General features: G+C 45.8%; 1 protein-coding gene across 2 annotated transcripts in view; it reads right to left on the bottom strand.

Annotated features, from left to right (window-relative positions):
- Positions 1 to 22,289, bottom strand: part of mocos (molybdenum cofactor sulfurase) — a 432,886-nt gene that overhangs the window by 186,056 nt on the left and 224,541 nt on the right. For both annotated transcript variants that reach the window (XM_068010709.1, XM_068010717.1), the window contains exons 6-7: positions 20,844 to 21,043; positions 11,250 to 11,366 (exon numbers count right to left, since the gene is read on the bottom strand). In XM_068010709.1, coding sequence (XP_067866810.1) covers positions 11,250 to 11,366; positions 20,844 to 21,043 — 317 coding nt within the window. The remainder of the gene's footprint in view (positions 1 to 11,249; positions 11,367 to 20,843; positions 21,044 to 22,289) is intronic.

The following is a 22,289-nucleotide window of genomic DNA, read 5'->3' on the forward strand; positions in this document are numbered from 1 at the left end:
GTGGTAGTGCCACAAAACATGACGGTGGGTACCATCAATGTGAAGATGGGACTTTGTCTCCACAAGGACTGTGCGGTGGTCACTCCTACCAATACTGTCATGGACGGAAGCATCTGCGACAGGTAGACTGGTGAGGATGAGGTCAAGTAGGTGCTATCCTTACCACCTGCCGCAGCCTAGTGGCTATGTCCTTCAGGACTCGGTCAATAGTGGTGCTACTGAGTCATTCTTGGTGATGGACATTGAAGTCCCCCACCCAGAGTATATTTTATGCCCTTGCTACCCTCGTGCTGATTTATCCGCTGAGGTGGGGGGGGGGGGGTGGCGGTAGGTGGTAATCAGCAGGAAGTTTCCTTGCCCATCTTTGACACAATGCCATGAAACTTCATGGGGTCCAGTGTTAATGTTGAGGAACTCCCAGGGCAACTCCCTCCTGTATATACCACTGTGCCACCACCTCCAGTGGTCTGTCCTGCCAGTGCGACAGCTCTCCCAATTTTGGCGCAAGCCCCCAGATGTTACGAAGGAGGACTTTGCAGGGTCCACAGGGCTGGGTTTGCCTGTCATTTCTGGTGCCTAGGTCTTTCTGGTTTCATTCCTTTTCTGAGGCTTTGTAGTGGTTTGATACAACTGGCTTGCTAGGCCATTTCAGAGGGCAGTTAAGAGTCAACCACATTGCTGTAGATCTGGAGTCACATGTAGAGCAGACCAGGTAAGGATAGCAGATTTCCTTCCCTAAAGGACATTAGTGAACTAGATGTGTTCTTACAACGATCAACAATGGCTTCATGGTCACCACTAGACTAGCTTTTTAATTCCAGATTTATTAACTGGATTCAAATTCCATCATTTACCGTGGTGGGATTCGAACCCATGTCCCCAGAGCATACGCTTGGGTGACATAAGTCTGGTGACATTACCACTACGCCACTGCCTCCCCTCAATATAATAGATAATATTACCCTGAGGATGGGAATGATCTGATAGATTTGTTGTTTTAGCAGCTATACCATCATTACATCCTCTGAACGTATCACTAGACCAGCTTATTTTTTTCTTCTCTTTAAATAATTTCTTCCCACCCATAGATTAAATCCTTTTAAATCCACCACTGTCTGTCCAAGAGGGTAGTCCTGTGCCAATGCTGCCCTATAATTGGCTAAAGATAGATAAGAGGGGCTGAATTGAGTCAACATCATTTTTTTTTTGTCATTCTTCTGCTCTGCACCTGCTTACAACCCAGCTAAATTTAGTAACTTCCTGTGGAAGGAAATTTGGGCTGAATTATCACCACAGAGGCAGGAAACAGGAGGTGGGTTTGTTCTCGGGTCAGAAACCATCTCCGGTGTGAAAATAATTAAAGTTAAGATTTTCACGTGGGGAAGCCCTTGATTGGTACGGAGATGGGTTTTCTGTCCAGTTAGAGCCAATGGGTGCGGGAACAGAGGCACGTCAGATAAAGTGTGGGACTTATTTAGACTCCCACAGCAGCTATCACTGAGGCTGCTGGTTGTCCTGTGGTTTGTGCCAAAACCTTCCACTACACCAGACGGAAGCGAGATGTCACAGGGGAGCCAGAGGACTGGCACCCAGCGCAGGGCAGCCCCTCACTTTACCGATGCCAACCTGGATCTAATGCTGGAGGCCATGAGGGATAGGAGGGCAGTTCTCTTCCTGGAGGGTTGCAGAAGGAAGCCACCTCATTGTGCAGCAGAGGCACCTCTCTCTTCAGCGTCTTCTCCCTCCACCTCCTCCTCTCTCACCTCCTGCTCCTCCCCCGATGAGCTTTTTTTTATTCATGCATGGGATGTGGGCGTCACTGGCCAGGCTAACATTTATTGCCCCTCCCTAATTGCCCTTGAGAAGGTGGTGGTGAGCTGCCTTCTTGGACTGCTGCAGTCCATGTGGGGTAGGTACACCCATAGTGCTGTTAGGAAGGGAGTTCCAGGATTTTGACCCAGCGACAGTGAAGGAACGGTGATATAGTTCCAAGTCAGGATGGTGTGTGACTTGGAGGGAAGTTGCAAGTGGTGGTGTTCCCATGCATTTGCTGCCCTTGTCCTTCTAGTTGGTAGAGGTCGCGGGTTTGGAAGGTGCTGTCTAAGGAGCCTTGGTGCGTTGCTGCAGTGCATCTTGTAGATGGTACACACAGCTGCCACTGTGCGTCGGTGGTGGAGGAGTGAATGTTTGTAGATGGGGTGCCAATCAAGTGGGCTGCTTTGTCCTGGATGATGTCGAGCTTCTTGAGTGTTGTTGGAGCTGCACCCATCCAGGCAAGTGGAGAGTAATCCATCACACTCCTGATTTGTGCCTTGTAGATGGTGGACAGGCTTCAGGGAGTCAGGAGCTGAGTTACTCGCCGCAGGATTCCTAGCCTCTGACCTGCTCTTGTAGCCATGGTATTTATATGGCTACTCCAGTTCAGTTTCTGGTCAATGGTCGCCCCTAGGATGTTGATAGTGGGGGATTCAGCGATGGGAATGCCAGCTGTCTCCTTCCAGGGCCTCATTGTTTTCAAGCGCATCAGACCACCACAATATCTGAGAGCCTTGCAGGGGGGTATTGGAGGGTACCACCTGACCGGTCCAGGCACTGGAATCAGAATCACATCTTCAGAAGCCCAATGGCTTGCTCAGTAGTTGCCTTACTGAGCAGGTGGCCTTGGTTGTAATGCTTCTGTACCTCTATCTGGAATTGCTGCAGAGGGGTCAGTAGCCATCTATTCAAGGGATATCCCTTGTCCCCTAGGATTCATCTACACACTTTGGAGGTTGGAATGAAGACCTGAGGCAGTCTGGACTGGTGGAGGATGAAGGAGTCTGGCAGCTGTGAGGAAAGTGAGCGCACACATGAGGAAGCTCTTGTTGTAGTCGCAGACCAGTTGGACATTGAAGGAGTGGAAGACCTTTCTGTTGATGGATCTCATGTGATGGCCACATGAGTACAACTGATGATATCCTGCACCTGTGGGAATCCAGCAATAGAGTTGAAATCCAATGCCCTCTATAACTGCAAGGCCTGTCTGTCATTAAATGAATGTGCTGTCCAGCTCTGGCAAAGAAGGCATCAGTGAGCAGCAAGATGCAGTGGAGTGCAGCTGTGTTTGAGATGCCACTAAGGTCCACAGTTGATCTTTGGAAGGAGCCAGAAACAAAGAAGTTCAAGGTCACAGTGACTTTGACGGCCATTGGCATGGTATGGTGACTAGTACTGCGAGGTGCAAAATCTTTGACGAGGAGGACACAGACGTCTGTAACCATCTACTTGGAGAGTTGCAGTCTCCTGCAGCACTGGCTCTCAGCCATGTTCAGGTAGCTATGTCTTCAGTGGTAGATCCCATGTTGAAGGTTTAGCCTCTGTTGCCTTTCTGTCCCTCTTTCCTCTCCCATGCTCTTCTGATGCCCAGTGTCGTGCCTTCATGCAGATGTGTTGCCCCTCATTGCCACTGGGCCCAAAATATGACGGTCGTGCCCCCATTGCCAGCTGGAGCCTTCCTTCTGGAAAGGTGGCTGCCCAATTGTCCTTGGCAGCCTTGCCCCTGCTCTTCTGCTCCTGCGATGCCAGCAAGATGTCGACCCCATTTAAATCCTGGACACTGAGTGTCCATTCTCCCTACCAGCTGCGCTGAACCAAGGGCACCTCCTTACCAAGTGCCAAATCCCCCTTTGCCCCGCTAACCCGCTTATGAGGCTGGGATGATGCCCTGGGACAGCCATGACTGGCTCCCTACTCTTTACCCACCTCCCTTTCAGATGATCTGTTTCTGAAGGTGTGGGTAACCTGTGTGCCCCTATAAAAATTTAAACCCCAAACCTTGACAAGCTCTTATTGAGCTTTTCAACAACTTTAATTGGCCTCAATTGGTAGGACAGTGGGTCTCTGTCCTGCCCTCCCCTGCCCTGTTGATTAGTCTTGGCACTGGGATCAGCGTCTTGAAATTGACATGCCGCCCGCTGCTGGTATTTTCAGGGCCCCTCCTCTGCCTCCATTCCCGACTTTGGGGGGCCCCGAAAATTCAGCTTATTGTGTCTCCCAGCTCCTCATTCAGTACGATAGAGAAACCCCTATACCCCAACTAACCTACTGTTTTGCTTCCCAAATTGCTGTAAGCTTTGCTGCTTGATTGTAACAATATAGAAATAAAGTTTTTTTAAAAATGGACAGAACATATGGGCAGAATTTTCCCTGCAGGCAACTGAGCCCCGCGTCATGCTGAAATATGGGTCAGAAACCCGCGCTGTGTGGGAAACAGTCACACTTTGTCATTTTCCCTGGGGCGGCCAATTAATGGCTAGAGGGCAGGCGCACCATCCAATTAAGGATGATGGGCGGGCCGATGAGAGGCCTTCCAGCTTGAAAGGAGTAGCAGGATGCAATGGGAGGTAAGTAATGGAAGAGGGCGCTTCAAGATGAAGGCACCCTCTCTCCAACTTTTTAAAATTTAACTTAAAAAATGGCTGTCGCACCCAGGCCAAGACTGTGGTGTGTGAGGGCGGCCTTTGGCTGCTGCAGTACACAGGCTGGCAGGGAGAGCCCTCAGCCTGCCTGGAGCACTGCTGCCCCCCTCCACCGCCCCAATTCTGCTGCCGAGATGCCACCTCCAGACCCCTAAACTGGCCGCCGCCGCCTGCTGGAACCTTGACGTTCAATGGCATGGGAACACCACCATCTGCAAGTTCCTTTCCAAACCACATGCCATCCTGACTTGGAACTATATCACCTTTCCTTCACTGTCACTGGGTCAAAATCCTGGAACTCTCTTCCTAACAGCACTGTCGGTGTACCTACCCCACATGGACTGCAGCGGTTCAAGAAGGCAGCTCACTACCATCTTCTCAAGGGCAATTAGGGATGGGCAATGAATGCAGGCCTAGCCAGTGATGCCCACATCCCATAAACGAATAAAAAAAAATCTAAATTGTTCTTTCCTTTCAGGTGCTTTGGTCAAAATGTCCTGAAAACTACTAGAGCGTAATAACTAAAACAGTTAGATCGCCAAGCTGTTTTCCTCATTCTTCAAATATGCACACCATGGGAGTATGGCCTAGTTTAACATGTTCTGGGCAACTCGGATACTAGGAACACACATGAAAATTATGTCATGACTTTAGGCCTAAAACTACCCTGAAACTAACTGCTGTCACCCTTCATGCCAATATCACAAAATTCCTAATAAGTACAGCAAATGCTGGAAATACTCAGTGGGTCTGGAGAGAGAAAACGAGTTTACGTTTCAGATCTGTGATCTTTCATCAGAACTGGAAAAAGTTAGAAATGTTAAGCATGTGAAATGGTGGGAAAAGGAACAAAAGGGAAGGTCAGTGATAGGATGGAATACAGGAAGGTGGAAGACAGAAGACAATAAATGACACAAGAGTTAGTTATACAGGGCCAAAAGGAGTTGTGGTGGGCAAGAAAAGAAACAAAGAAACAAAAGATGTGCTTAGAGCAGGCATGAATTTCAGGATGATGAACAGTTGCCGTCCAAAAGCAAAAACAAGACAAAAACAAGGGTAAGACCGAAATATGCAAAGAAGAGGAAATAAAATGGGAGCAGAGGTTACGGCCTGAAATTGTTCAGCTCAATGTTGAGTCCAGAAGGCTATAATCGAAAGATGAGGTGCTGTTCCTCGACCTTATGATGTGCTTCATTGGAACACTGCAGTAGGCTGAGGGCAGAAAGGTCAGAGTGGGAGCAAGGTGGAAAATTAAAATGACAGGCAACCGCAAGCTCATAGTCACGGTTGCAGACTGAATGGAGGCAATCTGCAAAGCGGTCACCCAATCTGTGTTTGGTCTCCCCAATGTACAACAGACTGCATTATGAGCAGCGAGTACAATATACGAAATTGAAAGAAATACAAGTAAATCACTGATTAACTTGGAAGGCGTGTTTTGGGCCTTGGAAAGTGAAGACAGAGGAGGTAAAAGGGCCCTTGGAATGAGTGTTTGGGGCCTTGGAAAGTGAAGAGAGAGGAGGTAAAAAGGCAGGTGTTGCATCTCCTCTGCTTGCATGGAAAGGTGCCATGGGAAGGGGAGATGTTGTTGCCAGTGACTGAGGAGTGGTCTAGGGTATCGTGGAGGGAATGGTCCCTTCGAAATGCTGAAAGGGGAGGGGAAGATGTGTTTGGTGGTAGCATTACACAGGAAGTGGTGGAAATGACGGAGGATGATGTGTTGAATATGGAGGCTGGTGGGGTAGAAGGTGAAGACAAGGGGAACTCTATTGTGGTTCTGGGAGGGAGGGGAAGGGGTGAGAACAGAAGTGTGGGAAATGAAATGGACCCTGTTAACCACAGGGGTGGGGGAAGGAAATCCTTGGCTAAGGAAAAAGAAAGACATATCAGAAGCGCCGGTATGGAAGGTTGCATCATCAGAACAAATGCGACGGAGATGGAGAGGCTTGGAGAATGGAATAGAGGCCTTACAGGAAGTGGGGTGTGAGGAATACCAGTAGCTGTGGGAGTCAGTGGGCTTGTAGTGAATATTTGTTGATTGTCTTCATTTCTGAGTATAGGCTGAGAAGTTGAGGAAAGGAAGAGTCAGAGATGGACAATATGAAGGTGAGAGAAGGGTTGAAATCCCTTTCGTTCTTTTTCCAACGCTCCCCCCATTTCAGTGCTTTAAACCTACTACATTTCCAACCTTTCCCACTTAGAGTCATAGAGTCTTTTGCAGCACAGAAGGAGACCATTTGGCCCCTTGAGTCCATGCCAGCTCTCCACAGAGCTCTGCTGTCACTCCCACTCCCTGATTCAATTCCCGTAACCCTGCAAGTCTGTTTCTCTCAGGTGGCATCCAACCTCCTCTTGAAGTCATTGATCCTCTCCGCTTCCACCACCTTTGTGGGTAGCAAGTTCCAGGTCATACTTTTGATAAAAGGTCATTGACCTGAAATGTTAACTCTGTTTCTTTCTCCACAGATGCTGCCAGACCAGCTATTTCCAGCAGTTTCTGTTTTTATTCCCAAAATTATAGCTCCAAAGGACCTGAGGGATGGATGAGTGTAAATTTTGTGTGTTGATGTATATCATCTGAAGAATGAAGAAACCACATTAGGTAAATCATGCTTTTCTTTTTTTATTCCACATCTGTTACCTACCACAGGAGTGTGCTAAAACATCCCTGCAAAGGAACTATACAGATTCAATCAGCCAAATGTATGATCATTTGTTGCAGTTAAATCTGGACAGCAATGTTAAGTGTGAATATTGCTCCACATGGCAGTTCTGAGTATACCATCAATTGGAACATGATTGAGAGATGGATTCTTAGTACGACTTCATCATCAGTTTTCCCTTGGGACCTTGCTCTGAACAGACAACCTAAGTTGATAGCTGTGAGAAAATCAAGCCTCTGTGCTGTCAGGTATTTATTATTTGAAAGCCATCGGCTGCAGAAAGAAACTTAGGTCTTTCCGTTCACTTGTCAGGCATTTTAAAGCCATTCTGTATATCTCGTCTATACATATCTATAGAACTGAAGTTGTTCGTGACCTCATTTTGTGCATTTATGGGTATTTTTCTTTATTTCAGCTTCTGGAGAAGGATCAGGAGGCATGACAGACATGGCATGTCAACTTAGATGACTTAATCCAATTAGCCTTTATGTTGCTATTCATTAGGGTCAGACTCTTGTATTTGGATCTTTATGAAGATACCTGCCTGTGCACACTAAGATTCTTAAAGGACACTGTAAAAGAAATATGCAATCAGACTGACAAACCAATTCCAACAAGTCATTTACTTAGAACCTTTAATGTAGAAAACAGCTTTACAAAATGGGAGGAAAAAATGTGCACATAGTTAAAGAAAATGTGTGCTTAGCCATGGAGGAGAGATTAGAAGAGTGATTAAAGGCTTGGTTGAAAAGATGGTTCTTGGAAAGATTTTTAAAGGTGAAGGGAGAAGAAAAGAAGTAGAGGGTTTAGGGTTACAGTTCCAGAGATCGGGGCCAAGGTGGCTTAAGGCTCCTTCACCAATGGTGGGATGAAGGTCAGCATATGCACAAAAGCCAGAGGCAGAAAATTAAAACATATGGGACCGAATATAAAGCTGGAGGAGGTTGCAAAAGCAGAGTGTGGTTAAGCCATAGAAGGATTAGAAGACAAGGATGTAGATCTAAAATGTTATGCTGGGGGTGCAGGGAGCAAGTACATGATATGGTATATGCAATTCAGTGTCCGACAGGATATGAGCAGCTAAGTTACGAACAAGTCAAATTCCATGAAGGGTGGAGGATGGGAGGCCAGCAGAAGGACACTGGAGAAATCAAGATTAGAAATGATGACAGCATGGATGAGGATTTCAGCAGCAGAAGGGCTGAAGCAGGGGTAGAGATGGGCAATCCTGCAGATGGACAGGTTGTCAAGGTTACATCGGTACTGAAGTTTTATGCGGCAGGTTACTTCCAGGTAAGTGCAGCAACACAGAAGCACTGTTTGCCAGGGTCAATGATCTCATCAATTTAACTTCAAAAGCAAGGAAAATTCCATAAGTTATTTTGAAAAGGAGTTGGGCAGGTCCTTGAGGATGATTTCAAACAGCCAGCACAGGTATGATGGGCCAAATGGCCTCCTCCTGCGCTGCCACTTTCTGTGATTCTATGAAAGAGGTGTCTACTTCTACCATGTGACAGGAGTCCGACAAGCACAGGCATTATTTACTACACTCATTTGGCCAAAATTGTCCCGATCCCCAATGCAACGCTATAAAAAAGGCTACTTCTCAATTATGTTACGGACAGGTGGAAAGTGGGTGTGGGTGTCCGTGTCCATATGCAGCAAGGCCTGAATAATATTCAGGCTTGGGTTGATATAGTGGCAAGTAACATTCGTGCCACACAGGTGCCAGACAATGACCATCTCCCCATGACATTCAACAGCATTACCATCGCTAAATACCTAACCATCAATAATCTGGGGGTTACCATTGACCAGAAACTTAACTGGACCAGTTGTATAAATATTGTGGCTACAAGAGCAGGTCAGAGACTGGGAATTCAGTGGCAAACTTCCTGACACCCCAAACACTGCTCACTATATAAGGCACACATCAGGAGTGTGATGGAATACTCTCCACTTGTCTGGATGAGTACAGCTTCAACAACACTCAAGAAGCTCAACACTATATTGCTGTTCTTTCACTGTCGCTGGGTCAAAATCCTGAAACCCCCTTCCTAATAGCACTGTGGATGTACCTATACCACATGGACTACAGCGGTTCAAGAAGGCAGCTCACCACCACCACCTTCTCAAAGGCAATTAGGAATGGGCAATAAATGCTGGTCTTGCCAGCGACATCCGTATCCCATTAATGAATTTTGAAAAAGTGCCCAGCACACTAGCTTTTATTCGTATGTGTGCAAGATTAAGAAACCTTGTACTCATACAACACTTAATGCTAGGTACTTGCCACATTTTATAGGCCCAAACTACTTACTTACAACATTTTTTGGGCCTTTTAAAGGCTCTCCCCCATGCCAACAAGTTAACCCAAGGCCTTCCTCCTGTTATATTCAATGGCCATTGTTGAAGATGCAGTACTCAGCACACCTGGACTTAGAACATGGTACAGTGCCCTTACCTGCCCTCTTACGTAACTAAATGAAGCTTCTGTCTGCTTTGCATAGGAGCTGTCTGGCTCTGGAAAATCTGAGCCTCCACACCACAAAACCTTGTATGAAGTGGATGGGATTAAATGCCACGAGATTTCTTGACTGTTACTGCCCCATTTTATAGAGAGAGTCATGGAGAGATACAGCACTGAAACAGGCCTTTCGGCCCACCGAGTCTGTGCCGACCATCAACAACCCATTTATACTAATCCTACATTAATCCCATATTCCCTACCACATCCCCACCATTCTCCTACCACCTACCTACACTAGGGGCAATTTACAATGGCCAATTTACCTATCAACCTGCAAGTCTTTGGCTGTGGAAGGAAACTGGAGCATCCAGCAGAAACCCACACAGTCAGAGGGAGAACTTGCAAACTTTGCACAGGCAGTACCCAGAATCAAACCCAGGTCGCTGGTGCTGTGAGGCCGCGGCGCTAACCGCTGCACCACTGTGAATGGGGCAGACAAAGAGACCAGTGCTGGCTTCACGAATGTTTGGCATATTTTCCTGCATAATCCCTCTGTGATGGTGTACCAAATTTACAGAGAACAACAAAGATGCTTTACAAAATCCTTGGACTGTATATGATCCGGGAATATGAGACTATATGCAACTATATGCAATATCATGATGACACTTTTATATACGTGCTTAGCAGATGGTTTCCCAAGAACACAACATTCCTATAGTGTGCAGAGGATATAGAAAGAAGGAGGATTAAAAATTAGTTAAGTTCATCAGTGACATTTTTATACATCCTCTAGTGTTTGATTCAGATGGGTAATGGCAGATGCTTGGAAGCAAACTAACATCCCAGCTCAGGTTCAACAATAACACGAGATTGGAAAGAAGGATTATTTAAATAGAAGGGAAGTAACGGTCACAGACAGGCCTAATCCTGGTACTTAACACATAATTCTGATCAATAGACGAGATAAGATGATCGGTATTGTTTGTCCTCAGATTATAATGTTTTATGCATCTTTTTTATCTTGTGTGTTAGTTTGTTGAGCGATAGGCAAGAGAAGAATCACATTTACTAGACGGAAAACAAAATAAAACTGAAAAATACAAAGATCATTGTAAAGCATGAATGGCTACCCAATGGCACCACAGTAAAAAACAGGAATGGTATTTTGCATGTACTGGCAAATTACTCAAGATATTGAAAACACTTAAACCGATGTGCAGGTGCTATAGTTTACCAAGGGAAGTACAACTCCCAATGTCTCCTGCATGCTGCTGTGCATAAGCAAAAGGTCAGGAAAGTATTAACTTAAGATGTTCACAATTGAATGAGCTATATCAGCATTACTTAAAAATTCCCTATTTCTTGCCCAGATTGTAAATACCTTTCAGTTTAGTTTTCATTAAAGTGTTTTCTGAAGTCAAAATCAATCAGGTGCACAATGAGAAACATTAATTCAGTCTAGCCTGAAGATCAAGCAAGCTGGTTTGGCAGCCCAGTAGACCTCCTGCCGGAGGATTAATCATAAGTGCCTCCTGTTGTGGTGAGGTGAAGAGGAGCGAATACTTCCATCCAGTATCACAATTATAAATTACTTTTTGAATGAACACCAAAACATAGGGGGATAAAGTACGGTATTCTTATGCAGCCAGTACTAACCTTTAGGTTCTTTTTGACATCTTCGTCACTGATTCCTAGGTGTTGCTGACAGCTTCCAGTGTTACAAAAGCAGCCAGTGCGAAGATGGATGTTGTACAAATTTGCCAGTTTGTCCACCTGTAGTAGTAAAAAGTGATATTTTCATAAAATGACATTATCAACTAGGTTGTAAGTGAGTTTGTTTACATACATATGGGATAGGATAGAAGCTCTGAAATATCTTAAACAATTTTTTTATAAAAAACATTTAAAAAATGTAAATCTTTTATCATAATGGAGAAATTTGACATTCCACAAAAATAATAGTTTATCAGTCCCAGTGAGGCTGTTCAGCAGTAATTATGAGCTTAGTACATCGTTAAAAAACAGTTACACCTCATTTCACAAGGTGTAACTTTTTCATGGGTTTTTACACCAAGGCAAGTTCTCATTAGTTCAGTGATTTATGTCTGGGGTACTTCAATAGCTGACTCTCTGGATAAGTGTAGAATCACTGACGGAAACCTCTGTATTTCCATATTTAACTGTACATCAATCTTTCAACCCCTTGCTTATCAAGAATCTATCTACTTCTGCCTTAAAAAGATTCAATGACTCTGCTTCCACTGCCTTTTGAGGAAGAGAGTTCCAAAGGCTTACGGCCCTCTGAGAGAAATAATTTCTCCCCATCTCTGTCTTAAATGAACGACCACTTATATTTAAGCAGTGACCCCCCCTAGTCCTGGATTCTCACAGGAGGAAACATCCTTTCCACGTCTGCCCTGTCAAGACCCTCCAGAATCTCATATGTTTCACTCAGGTCACCTCTTGCTCTTATAGGCTCCAGCGGATACAAACCTAGCATTTCCAACCTTTCATCATAAGACAACCTGCCCATTCCAGATATTAGTCTCGTGAACCACCTCTGAACTGTTTCCAATGCATAGAACATAAGAAGAACATAATAAATAGGAGCAGGAGAAGGCCATTTAGCCCTCAAGCCTGCCCCGCCATTCAATAAGATCATGGCTGATCTGTCCCAGGCCTCAACTCCTCTTTCGGGCCTGCACTGCCTAATCCTTGACTCCCTGAGATTTCAAAACTTTATCTACCTCCTCCTTAAATACATTGAATGACCCAGCCTCCAAAACTCTGAGGTAGAGAATTCCAGAGATTCACCACCCTCTGAGAGAAGAAATTCCTTCGCATCTCAGTTTTAAATGTGTGCCCCCTTATTCTGTAACTATGTCCCCTAGTTCGAGATTCCCCCACTAGGGAAAACATCTTCTCAACATCTACCCTGTCAAGCCCCCTTAAAATCTTATGTTTCTATAAGATCACCTCTCATTCTTCTAAACTCCAATGAATAAAGGTCTAACCTGTTTAGCCGTTCTTAATAAGACAACCCCTTCATCCCAGGAATCAGCCAAGTGAACCTTTTCTGAACTGCCTCCAATGCTAGTATATCCTTCTTTAAATACGGGGACCAAAACTGTACGCAATACTCCAGGTGTGGCCTTACCAACACCCTGTACAGTTGTAACAAGACTTCCCTATTTTTAAACTCTAACCCCCGAGCAATAAAGGCCAAAATTCCATTTGCCTTCCTAATTACTTGCTGCACCTGCATGCTAACCTTTTGTGTTTCATGCACAGGAACACCCAGATCCCTCTGTACTGCAGTATTTTGTAGTCTTTCTCCATCTAAATAATAATCTGCCTTTTTATTCTTCCTACCAAAGTGGATGACCTCACAGTTTCCCACATTGAACACCATCTGCCAAGTTTTTGCCCACTCTCTTAACCTATCTATATCCCGTTGCAGATTCTTTGTGTCCTCATCACAGTATGCCTTCCCACCTATTTTTGTATCGTCAGCAAATTTGGATACGCTACACTCTGTCCCTTCCTCCAAGTCATTAATATAATTGGTAAATAGTTGAGACCCGAGGACCGATCCTTGTGGCACCCTACTAGTTACAGCATTCCAACCTGAAAAAGACCCATTGATCCTGACTCTCTGCCTTCTGTGTGTTAGCCAATCCTCAATCCATGCCAACACATTACCCCCAATACCCTGAGCTCTTATTTTGTATAATAACCTTTTATGTGGCACCTTATCAAAAGCCTTCTGAAAATCCAAATACACTACATCTACCGGTTCCCCTTTATCCACTCTGCTTGTTCTTTCCTCAAAGAACTCTAACAAATTTGTCAAGCATGATTTCCCTTTCATAAAACCATGTTGACTCTGATTGCATTATGTTTTTCTAAATGTCCTGCTATTTCATCCTTAATAATGGACTCTAGCATTTTCCCAATGACAGATGTTAAGCTAACTGGTCTGTAGTTTCCTGCTTTCTGTCTCCCTTCTTGAATAGGGGTGTCACATTAGTGGTTTTCTAATCTGCTGGTACCCTACCAGAATACAGTGAGTTTTTACGACCAATTGCTCCACTATCTCTGCAGCCACTTCTTTTAAAACCCTTGGATGCAGGCCATCAGGTCCTGGCGACTTGTCCGCCTTTAGTCCCATCAGTTTGTCCAGCACCTTTTCCCTTGTGATAGAGATTGTTACAAGTTCCTCCCTCCCATTTACACCTTGTTCGGCTATTGTTGGGAGGTTTATAGTGTCCTCCACCATGAAGACCAATACTGTACACAGTACTCGAGATTTGGTCTCACCAATGCCCTGTATAACCTCCCTACTTTTGCATCAGTATTCACCAAAGAGAAGGACTTGGTGGATGATGAGTCTAGGGAAGGGAGTGTAGATAGTCTGGGTCATGTCGTTATCAAAAGGGAGGAGGTGTTGGGCGTCTTGAAAAACATTAAGGTAGATAAGTCCCCAGGGCCTGATGGGATCTACCCCAGAATACTGAGGGAGGCAAGGGAGGAAATTGCTGGGGCCTTGACAGAAATATTTGTATCCTCATTGGCTACAGGTGAGGTCCCAGAGGATTGGAGAATAGCCAATGTTGTTCCTTTGTTTAAGAAGGGTAGCAAGGATAATCCAGGAAATTACAGGCCGGTGAGCCTTACGTCAGTGGTAGGGAAATTATTGGAGAGGATTCTTTGGGACAGGATTTACTCCCATTTAGAAACAAATGAACTTATTAGCGAGAGGCAGCATGGTTTTGTGAAGGGGAGGTCGTGTCTCACTAACTTGATCGAGTTTTTTGAGGAACTGATGATGATTGATGAAGGAAGGGCAGTGGATGTTGTCTACATGGACTTCTGTAAAGCCTTTGACAAGGTCCCTCATGGCAGACTGGTACAAAAAGTGAAGTCACACGGGATCAGAGGAGAGCTGGCAAGATGGATACAGAACTGGCTCGGTCATAGAAGACAGAGGGTAGCAGTGGAAGGGTGCTTTTCTGAATGGAGGGCTGTGACTAGTGGTGTTCCGCAGGGATCAGTGCTGGGACCTTTGCTGTTTGTAGTATATATAAATGATTTGGAGGAAAATGTAGCTGGTCTGATTAGTAAGTTTGCGGACGACACAAAGGTTGGTGGAGTTGTGGATAGTGATGAGGATTGTCAGAGGATACAGCAGGATATAGATCGGTTGGAGACTTGGGCGGAGAAATGGCAGATGGAGTTTAATCTGGACAAATGTAAGGTAATGCATTTTGGAAGGTCTAATACAGGTGGGAAGTATACAGTAAATGGCAGAACCCTTAGGAGTATTGCCAGGCAGAGAGATCTGGGCGTACAGGTCCACAGATCACTGAAAGTGGCAACGCAGGTGGATAAGGTAGTCAAGAAGGCATACGGCATGCTTGCCTTCATCAGTCAGGGCATAGAATATAAAAATTGGCAAGTCATGCTGCAGCTGTACAGAACCTTAGTTAGGCCACACTTGGAATATTGCGTACCATTCTGTTCGCCACACTACCAGAAGGATGTGGAGGCTATGGAGAGGGTACAGAAGAGGTTTACCAGGATGTTGCCTGGTCTGGAGGGCATTAGCTATGAGGAGAGGTTGGATAAACTCGGATTGTTTTCACTGGAACGACGGAGGTGGAGGGGCGACATGATAGAGGTTTACAAAGTTGTGATTGGCATGGACAGAGTGGATAGTCAGAAGCTTTTTCCCAGGGTGGAAGTGTCAGTTACTAGGGGACATAGGTTTAAGGTGCGAGGGGCAAAGTTTAGAGGGATGTGCGAGGCAAGTTTTTTTACACAGAGGGTGGTGAGTGCCTGGGACTTTCTGCCGGGGGAGGTGGTGGAAATAGGTGCGATAGTGACATTTAAGAGGCATCTTGACAAATACATGAATAGGATGGGAATAGAGGGATACGGACCCCGGAAATGCAGAAGGTTTTAGTTTAGACAGGCATCAAGATCGGCGTAGGCTTGGAGGGCCGAATGGCCTGTTCCTGTGCTGTACTGTTCTTTGTCCTTTGTTCCACAAGTTGCTGTCAGTTTCAGAGGAGTATTAACGGGGAGCACTGACAGCTATGCCTTCATTACTACCACAAAATTTGCATCAATATTTGAATGAGGCACTCCTCTGTTTCAGGTAAGTTTATTCACTGCTGTTGGCCTTGCCCCTCAGAAAATACATCAGGAGGCTCTGGAGTTCAGGCTGAATGGAACTCCTGCCCATTTCATAACACCAGCTATCTGATTTATGCCAGAAAATATGGCCAGCCAGCAGTAAAAGATCCAGGACATTGTGTATTGAAATGTGCAGGAAGTGGCTTATTTTTGTTGATTTGGAAGTGAAATAGATAAAATATTTTTTTTTCTTTTCAAATATATAATTCCCTTTTGACAGTTACTATTAAATCTGCTTCAAACACCTTTTCTGTCAATGCATTCCACATCATAACAACTCAATGTGTAATCACATTTCTTCTCATCTCCCCTCTGGTTCTTTTGCCAATGATCTTAAACCTGTGTCCTCTGTTTACCAACTCACCTGATAATGGAAACAGTTTCTCCTTATTTATTCAAAACCCATTCATAATTTTGAAATCTATTTTAAATCTCATTTTATCCCGTGAAGGAGAACAATCCCAGTTTTTCTAGTCTCTTCACATAACTGAACTCCCTCATCCCTGATAACATCTGATAAATCTTCTCTGCATCCTCTCCAAGGCCTTGACTTCCTTCCTTCAGAAATGAACACAATATTCCAGCCTAGATATCCCTGAAGATTGAGGGAAATAAGATTTAAGTCAGCTGGTCCAAATATGGTTACCAGTGTGTATGGCGAATTTACCCAGGAGCAGAGAACTCAAGTGGGAATGAGTATCGCCTCTATGGATAGAAGTTCAACACTCTGAAGCCTCAGGAGGCTATCACCATCATTCCAGAGGATGACAAGGCAACCAGCTCCACTAGACTGGCTATCTGATACTGTCATCCTGTCAGCTGTTTAAAGCGTGTGTTCACAAAATAATTTTGCCAATTATTTTCCAGTGGGATTTAACTGCTTGGATCAGGAGTGTGGTGACTGGGGTTCGGTTGCCTTCTTGACAGCATTAGTTCACAGGTTTTCAAGTTGGAAAACGTACTTTAACATGAGGACCACGTGAAGGTTGCTGTATCCCTCCGTGTTCCATGTGCACCTTGGAGATCAAATCAGCCGCCCACGCATAACCAACAACGGGTTTCCACAGGGATCAATTCTTGCATCGGCCCTCTTCAATATATATACCAGTGACCTCCCTCCCACAAAGTCACAGCTCTTTTCTTTATATATGCTGACAACTTGGCCTTGGCTTTCCAGGCTAAAGAACTTTAGGACATTGAGAAAACACTCACTGAAGATCCATGTTCTCTGGACGCCTACTTCAGAAAATGCAGATTCCGACCAAATGCTGCCAAGACTGACATTTCAGTCTTCCACCTGAACAACTTGAAGGCCAGGGAAGAACTGCACGTCCAGTCCTGTGGCCGACCACTCACCCACCACCCAATGCCAAAATACCTTGGCATCATTCTTGACTGTATATTGACGTACTGGCAACACCTCCAGAACACTGGAGCCAAGGTTAAGAAAAGAGTGAATCTCATAAGGAAACTGAGGGGAGGGGGGGGTACCACCTGGGGCAGCAGAGCCAACAGCCACTGCTCCACTTGCCCTGGTCTACCCAACAGCACAGTACTGCTGCTCAAACCGGCTCAGTAGGGATGAGGGGCTGACACTAGCAGAACTGTCATGTTGATCTCAATGTGAAATATGACTATCTCCAACTTTCCACTTGAAGGACAAGAGGGCCCATAACAGGAGGGAGACAGTCCAAACAGGCAGATGCATGCCAAATCTTCAGCCTCTCGCCCCTGTTGAGGAACAGGCGTTAGATTTGGCAGGGACACAGGGCAGCCGCACCATATGCGATGCAGAGACTGGAGTCTCCGTGCAAGAGAGTGAGGATTGCCTTCCATCAACATACAGATCACTTCTGGAGACCCACATCACGTATGTAGGCATAACGAAATCAGCACAGACTAGCCCACATGTTTGTGTTCACTCATGTAGGTCGGTGTCCGCAGGAGACTCAACCAGAAGGGGCCAAACATCCACCTCTGAGGAGGAGGAACACTCAGAGGATGCACCGTCCCATGACTCTCCTGCACCTTCCACCAGCGCAGATACTTTCACCTCGGTATGTTTCTGCTCGGCTTTAGAATCAGGGTCACAAGCTAGTGAGAGCAGCGCACATGCACTCTAGCAGCTGGCTGAGGCTGAGACAGCCAAGGCCACTGACAGTCGGAGGACTGTGGGTGGCCAGGCTTGTGCCGAGCTCCAGGCTGATGACGAGCCTTTGGTGTCGACAGCACAAAGCATGCTGGAGTTGCAGAGAGAGGTAAGGCAACAACTGGCAGAGATGCCAGAGGCAATGCGCAGCCATAAGCGGACGATGGAGGAGTCCATCCATGCCATGAGTGCTGCCATGACTCAGGCATGTGAGTGCATGGCTTCCTTCATTGACAGGCTGGCGACCCTCATGGAGAGCCAGATCCCACAGATGTGCACAGACCTTCACACCATTGCCTTGGCCATGAGTTCGAAGCAGCAGTGGCAAGGCAAGAGAAGGATGAGGTGCCTGGAGTCTTCTCCAGTTCCTTGTCTTTTTCTGCTGAGCAGGGAAGTTCAACTGAGCCTTGAAAGGGAGGAGGAGAGGCTGACATCCACAGCAGGGGGCTCCCCTCAGGGCGTTCCGCGTGTGGACAGTGGCTCCTCAGTCCCTCCGGCAGTGAACGCAGCTTCAGCAGCCGCGAAACCTAAGGAAAGTTATGCACCTGTGCAGGAAACCATCAGGCAGCCGGGGCCCTTCAGGCCACAGGCAGCCACAGAACAGACGCTGAAGTCATCACAGGCCAAGGGGCAGCCTGATCAGCAGCCTGCCTCCCGCCCGGCTGCTAGTGATGTGTTTGCACCTCACAGAAGCACTTGTAAACATATAAAGAAAAGCACCTAGGCACACTTAGGGTTCACGGCTTCAACATCCATTGCTGCTTGCTCATCTCCCTTCTCCTGCCCTCCTCATCAGTGGAGGAGTGTCACTCAGTCATCTTATTGTAGTGCAAGGCCTCCCCCTAGCAGTACTAGATTGTGCAGAGCACAGCAGTCCACCACGATACGCGAGACTCTCGCAGGAGCATATTGCAGGGCTCCACCAGATTGATCTAGAAGCGGAATCTCATCTTCAGCAGCCCAATGGCCTGCTTAATGGTTGCTTGGCTGCAGCTGTGGCAAGTGTTGTACCTCTCCTCCACTGCATTGCGAGGGTTCATCACAGGCGTGAGTAGCCAAGTCTTCAATGGGTAGCCTTTGTTCCCAAGAATCCATCCCTGAAGGAGAGCGGGGGTCCTGAAAAGCACTTTCCGTGGTCGCAGATCCATTGAACGTTGATCGAATTAAAGCCTTTCCTGTTGAAGGTGGCTGGCTACTGCGTTGGAGTATTGATGGCCACATGCATGCAATCTATCACACCTTGCACTGGGGAAATCCAGCGATGGCCCCGAATGTGATGGCCCTCTCAGCCTGACTGTCAGGGTCGGTCCAGTAGCACACATTGCCCTCTTGAACAGGGCATTGATGCAGCAGTGGGCTGCTGTCTGTGAGACCCCACACATGTCTCCGGTGGATCCTTGGAATGATCCAGTCGCATAAAAGTTCAGTTCCACAGTGATCTTCAGGATCACTGGCAAAGGGTGACCCCCAAATCTCAATGGTCGCACTTTTCCAGCAGCAGGGTGCATAAATCGGTAACGGCCTCCCTGGAAAGCCATAGTCTTCGCTGACAATGGCGCTTGGACATTTGGAAGTAGCTTATTTGAGTCCAGTACACACTCTGGCGCAGGTGAGCCCTTCTTGGCATGACCGGCTGCTGCTGCTCTCATCGTGGAGCTTCATGGGCGGGCACTGCTACTTCTTGGCCCTCCTGCATCGCAGGTACTGCATTACGCCATGGGGGGTCCAAAGAGACAGGGTGTATGAGACCCATGCCAAGTGATCCATGGGCTTCCAGAGCACTGTCGATGCACAGCCAATACTGCCCTGGCAACTGAGCTGCTGCTGCTTCTTCCAGCAGAATCCCTGATCGTCCTCAGTGTCCACCCTTGCTGATGGCCAACCCTCTCATCCAGCAGTATTGGCAACCGCACATCTCACCCAAACGTTTGTTCACCTGACACAGCCACCCAAACCCTTGCAGAGCCCCTGAGACCCTGACCCCCCCCCACCACAATTGCAAAGCACCCGAGACCCCCGAATCCCCCTTGCAGAGCAGCTGAGATCCCGATCCCCGTTGCAGTGCACTGCAGTCCGAAAATGGCCTCCACATACCCCTCTTCCCCGATGAAGTGCTGTTCATAGCTGCCTACGCATCACGGCAATAAAGCCTCGTCTCAGTGCAGCCAGCTTTCAAAAGTCATGAACCTGAAGGCACGTGAGTGCCACCTGCCATCCACTTTATCCCAAGCCCCCTATTAAATTGCTGTGAATTAGATGCAAATGCACTGAAATTAACTGCTCAGCAATTTTAAATACATTCCCATTGCATCAGGGTGACAATGCCACCTTGGTGCTTTCCCGCCACTGACTAAAGCTGGAACCGATGCCACAACGGACTTCCAAGCAGACGCTTCCAACACGATTCTCCATCCACCCACGCCACCATTCTTGCTTCAAACGGCTGCACAAAATTCTGCCCTCTATGTGCAGCTGTTGGTGCTACATTGGTTGCCATACAACCTTTTACATTTTAATTATACTTGCAATATGATACAGTGACTTGCAAGGCACTTTATCGTGGAGGCAAAACCTCTTTAATCATGTTAAACTTATCACTGTGATTTCCCTGTGCAATATGATCAAATACACAAAGGGATATGAGGATATAGCTTTTCTGTGAAATTTATTGTTAAAAGTGGTTTCATTATGTTATGCTTTCCTCATGTATTGTTTCACCTTGATTGCTGGAATATAGCCATTCAGCAAAATGTCAGTACAACTTTCCACTTTTTCAGGTTTCTGCTTATTCATGTCATGACCTCAAGTCATTTGCCATATCCTTAGGAGTGTACAACTACCACCATTTCTATAGATGACTTTTAGCAGAAACTATGAGATAGTGACAGGATTTAATGACATACCTTGCTATAACCAACAATAACACCTTTTTCATCAAGCACATTCATGTTAATGATAGGTCCCTGAGCTTCTGGAGTTTCAAATTCATTATCGCTATAAATCCGAGCAACTGGTGTTCCATTAGCGTGGCACATTCCAGAGAGTATTATGTAGGTATAACGGGCCAGACTAAAGGTATGGAGCATAATATTTTGCATTCCACCTGATAAATAAGATGAAGAAACAAGTATTAGGCTATTACAGTCAACAGTGTCATAACACAGATGGGATCACAAATAGAAGTGCCTCGAATGTATCATAAAAATTGCTAACTAGTGCTTAAATATAGTATAATTTTGAAGGTAAAAATCATCTATTATTTGAAATAAGTACAAAGCCTTTACATCTATTTTGGGTCATCTCGTATTTTTCAAAGTTTTTCAGTAAATGCACAGTGCTATTAAATAAACATTTTCCATCTCACATATCTAATTATGAACTGCACTCTAAAAGTTCTGTTCTTTGATGGCATTCCAATCACTTTAAAAATGTAGAAGGGCTGAGAAACCAATTTATTGGTTCACAAATTAAATAATATCTGTCCAGTAACTCTTACAAATATTCAACAATGATTTCTCTTTTATTCAAGCCGATGGTGACTATCTGGCTTCAGCTGTTTGAAGTAATTTTTCGATATTATTGTGAGAAGGACATCCTCTGTTACTGTGGTGCACTTTCCCTCCTCTTTGACCTCTCTACAGCCTTTGACGTGAATGACCACTATCCCCCTACAATGCTTCTTCTCTATTGCCCAGTTCAATGGGACTGCCCTTGCATAGCTCCACAATTAGCTATCCAATTGTAGCCCAAACATGACCAACAATAGCTTCTTTTTCCAACTCAGCACCATTATTACTGGAATTCCCAAAGATCTATCCTTGGCCCCCTCCTCTTCTTCATCTACATGCTGTCCCTTGGCTATATCATCCAAAGAATTGGGGTTAGCATTCAGTTGTACACTGGCCACGCCCAGTTCTACCTTTCCATTTACTCTCTCAACCCCTCAACTACCTTGGTGCTGTTTGAGTGTTTCGCCAACATCCAGGCTTGTTTCAACTGCAATTTCCTCCAATTAAACATTTGAAAGTCCGAAGCTACCATCATTTTGCTGTTGAGTCTTGGCTCAGTTATAGTACTCTCGCCTGAGTCAGAAAGTTGTGGGTTCTGATGAAGGGTCGCTGACCTGAAATGTTAACTCTGCTTCTCTCTCCACAGATGCTGCCAGACCTGCTGAGTATTTCCAGCATCTCTTCTTTTTATTTCAGATTTCCAGCATCTGCAGTATTTTGCTTTTATTATAGTTATGGGTTCAAGTTGCACTCCACAACTTGAGCACATAATTTGGGCTGATGCTTTATTGCAGTACTGAGGAAAGTGCTGCACAGGTTATGAGATGTTGAATCATAGCC

The sequence above is a fragment of the Heterodontus francisci genome, chromosome 2 (assembly GCF_036365525.1).
Source record: "Heterodontus francisci isolate sHetFra1 chromosome 2, sHetFra1.hap1, whole genome shotgun sequence".
Lineage (NCBI taxonomy): Eukaryota > Metazoa > Chordata > Chondrichthyes > Heterodontiformes > Heterodontidae > Heterodontus > Heterodontus francisci.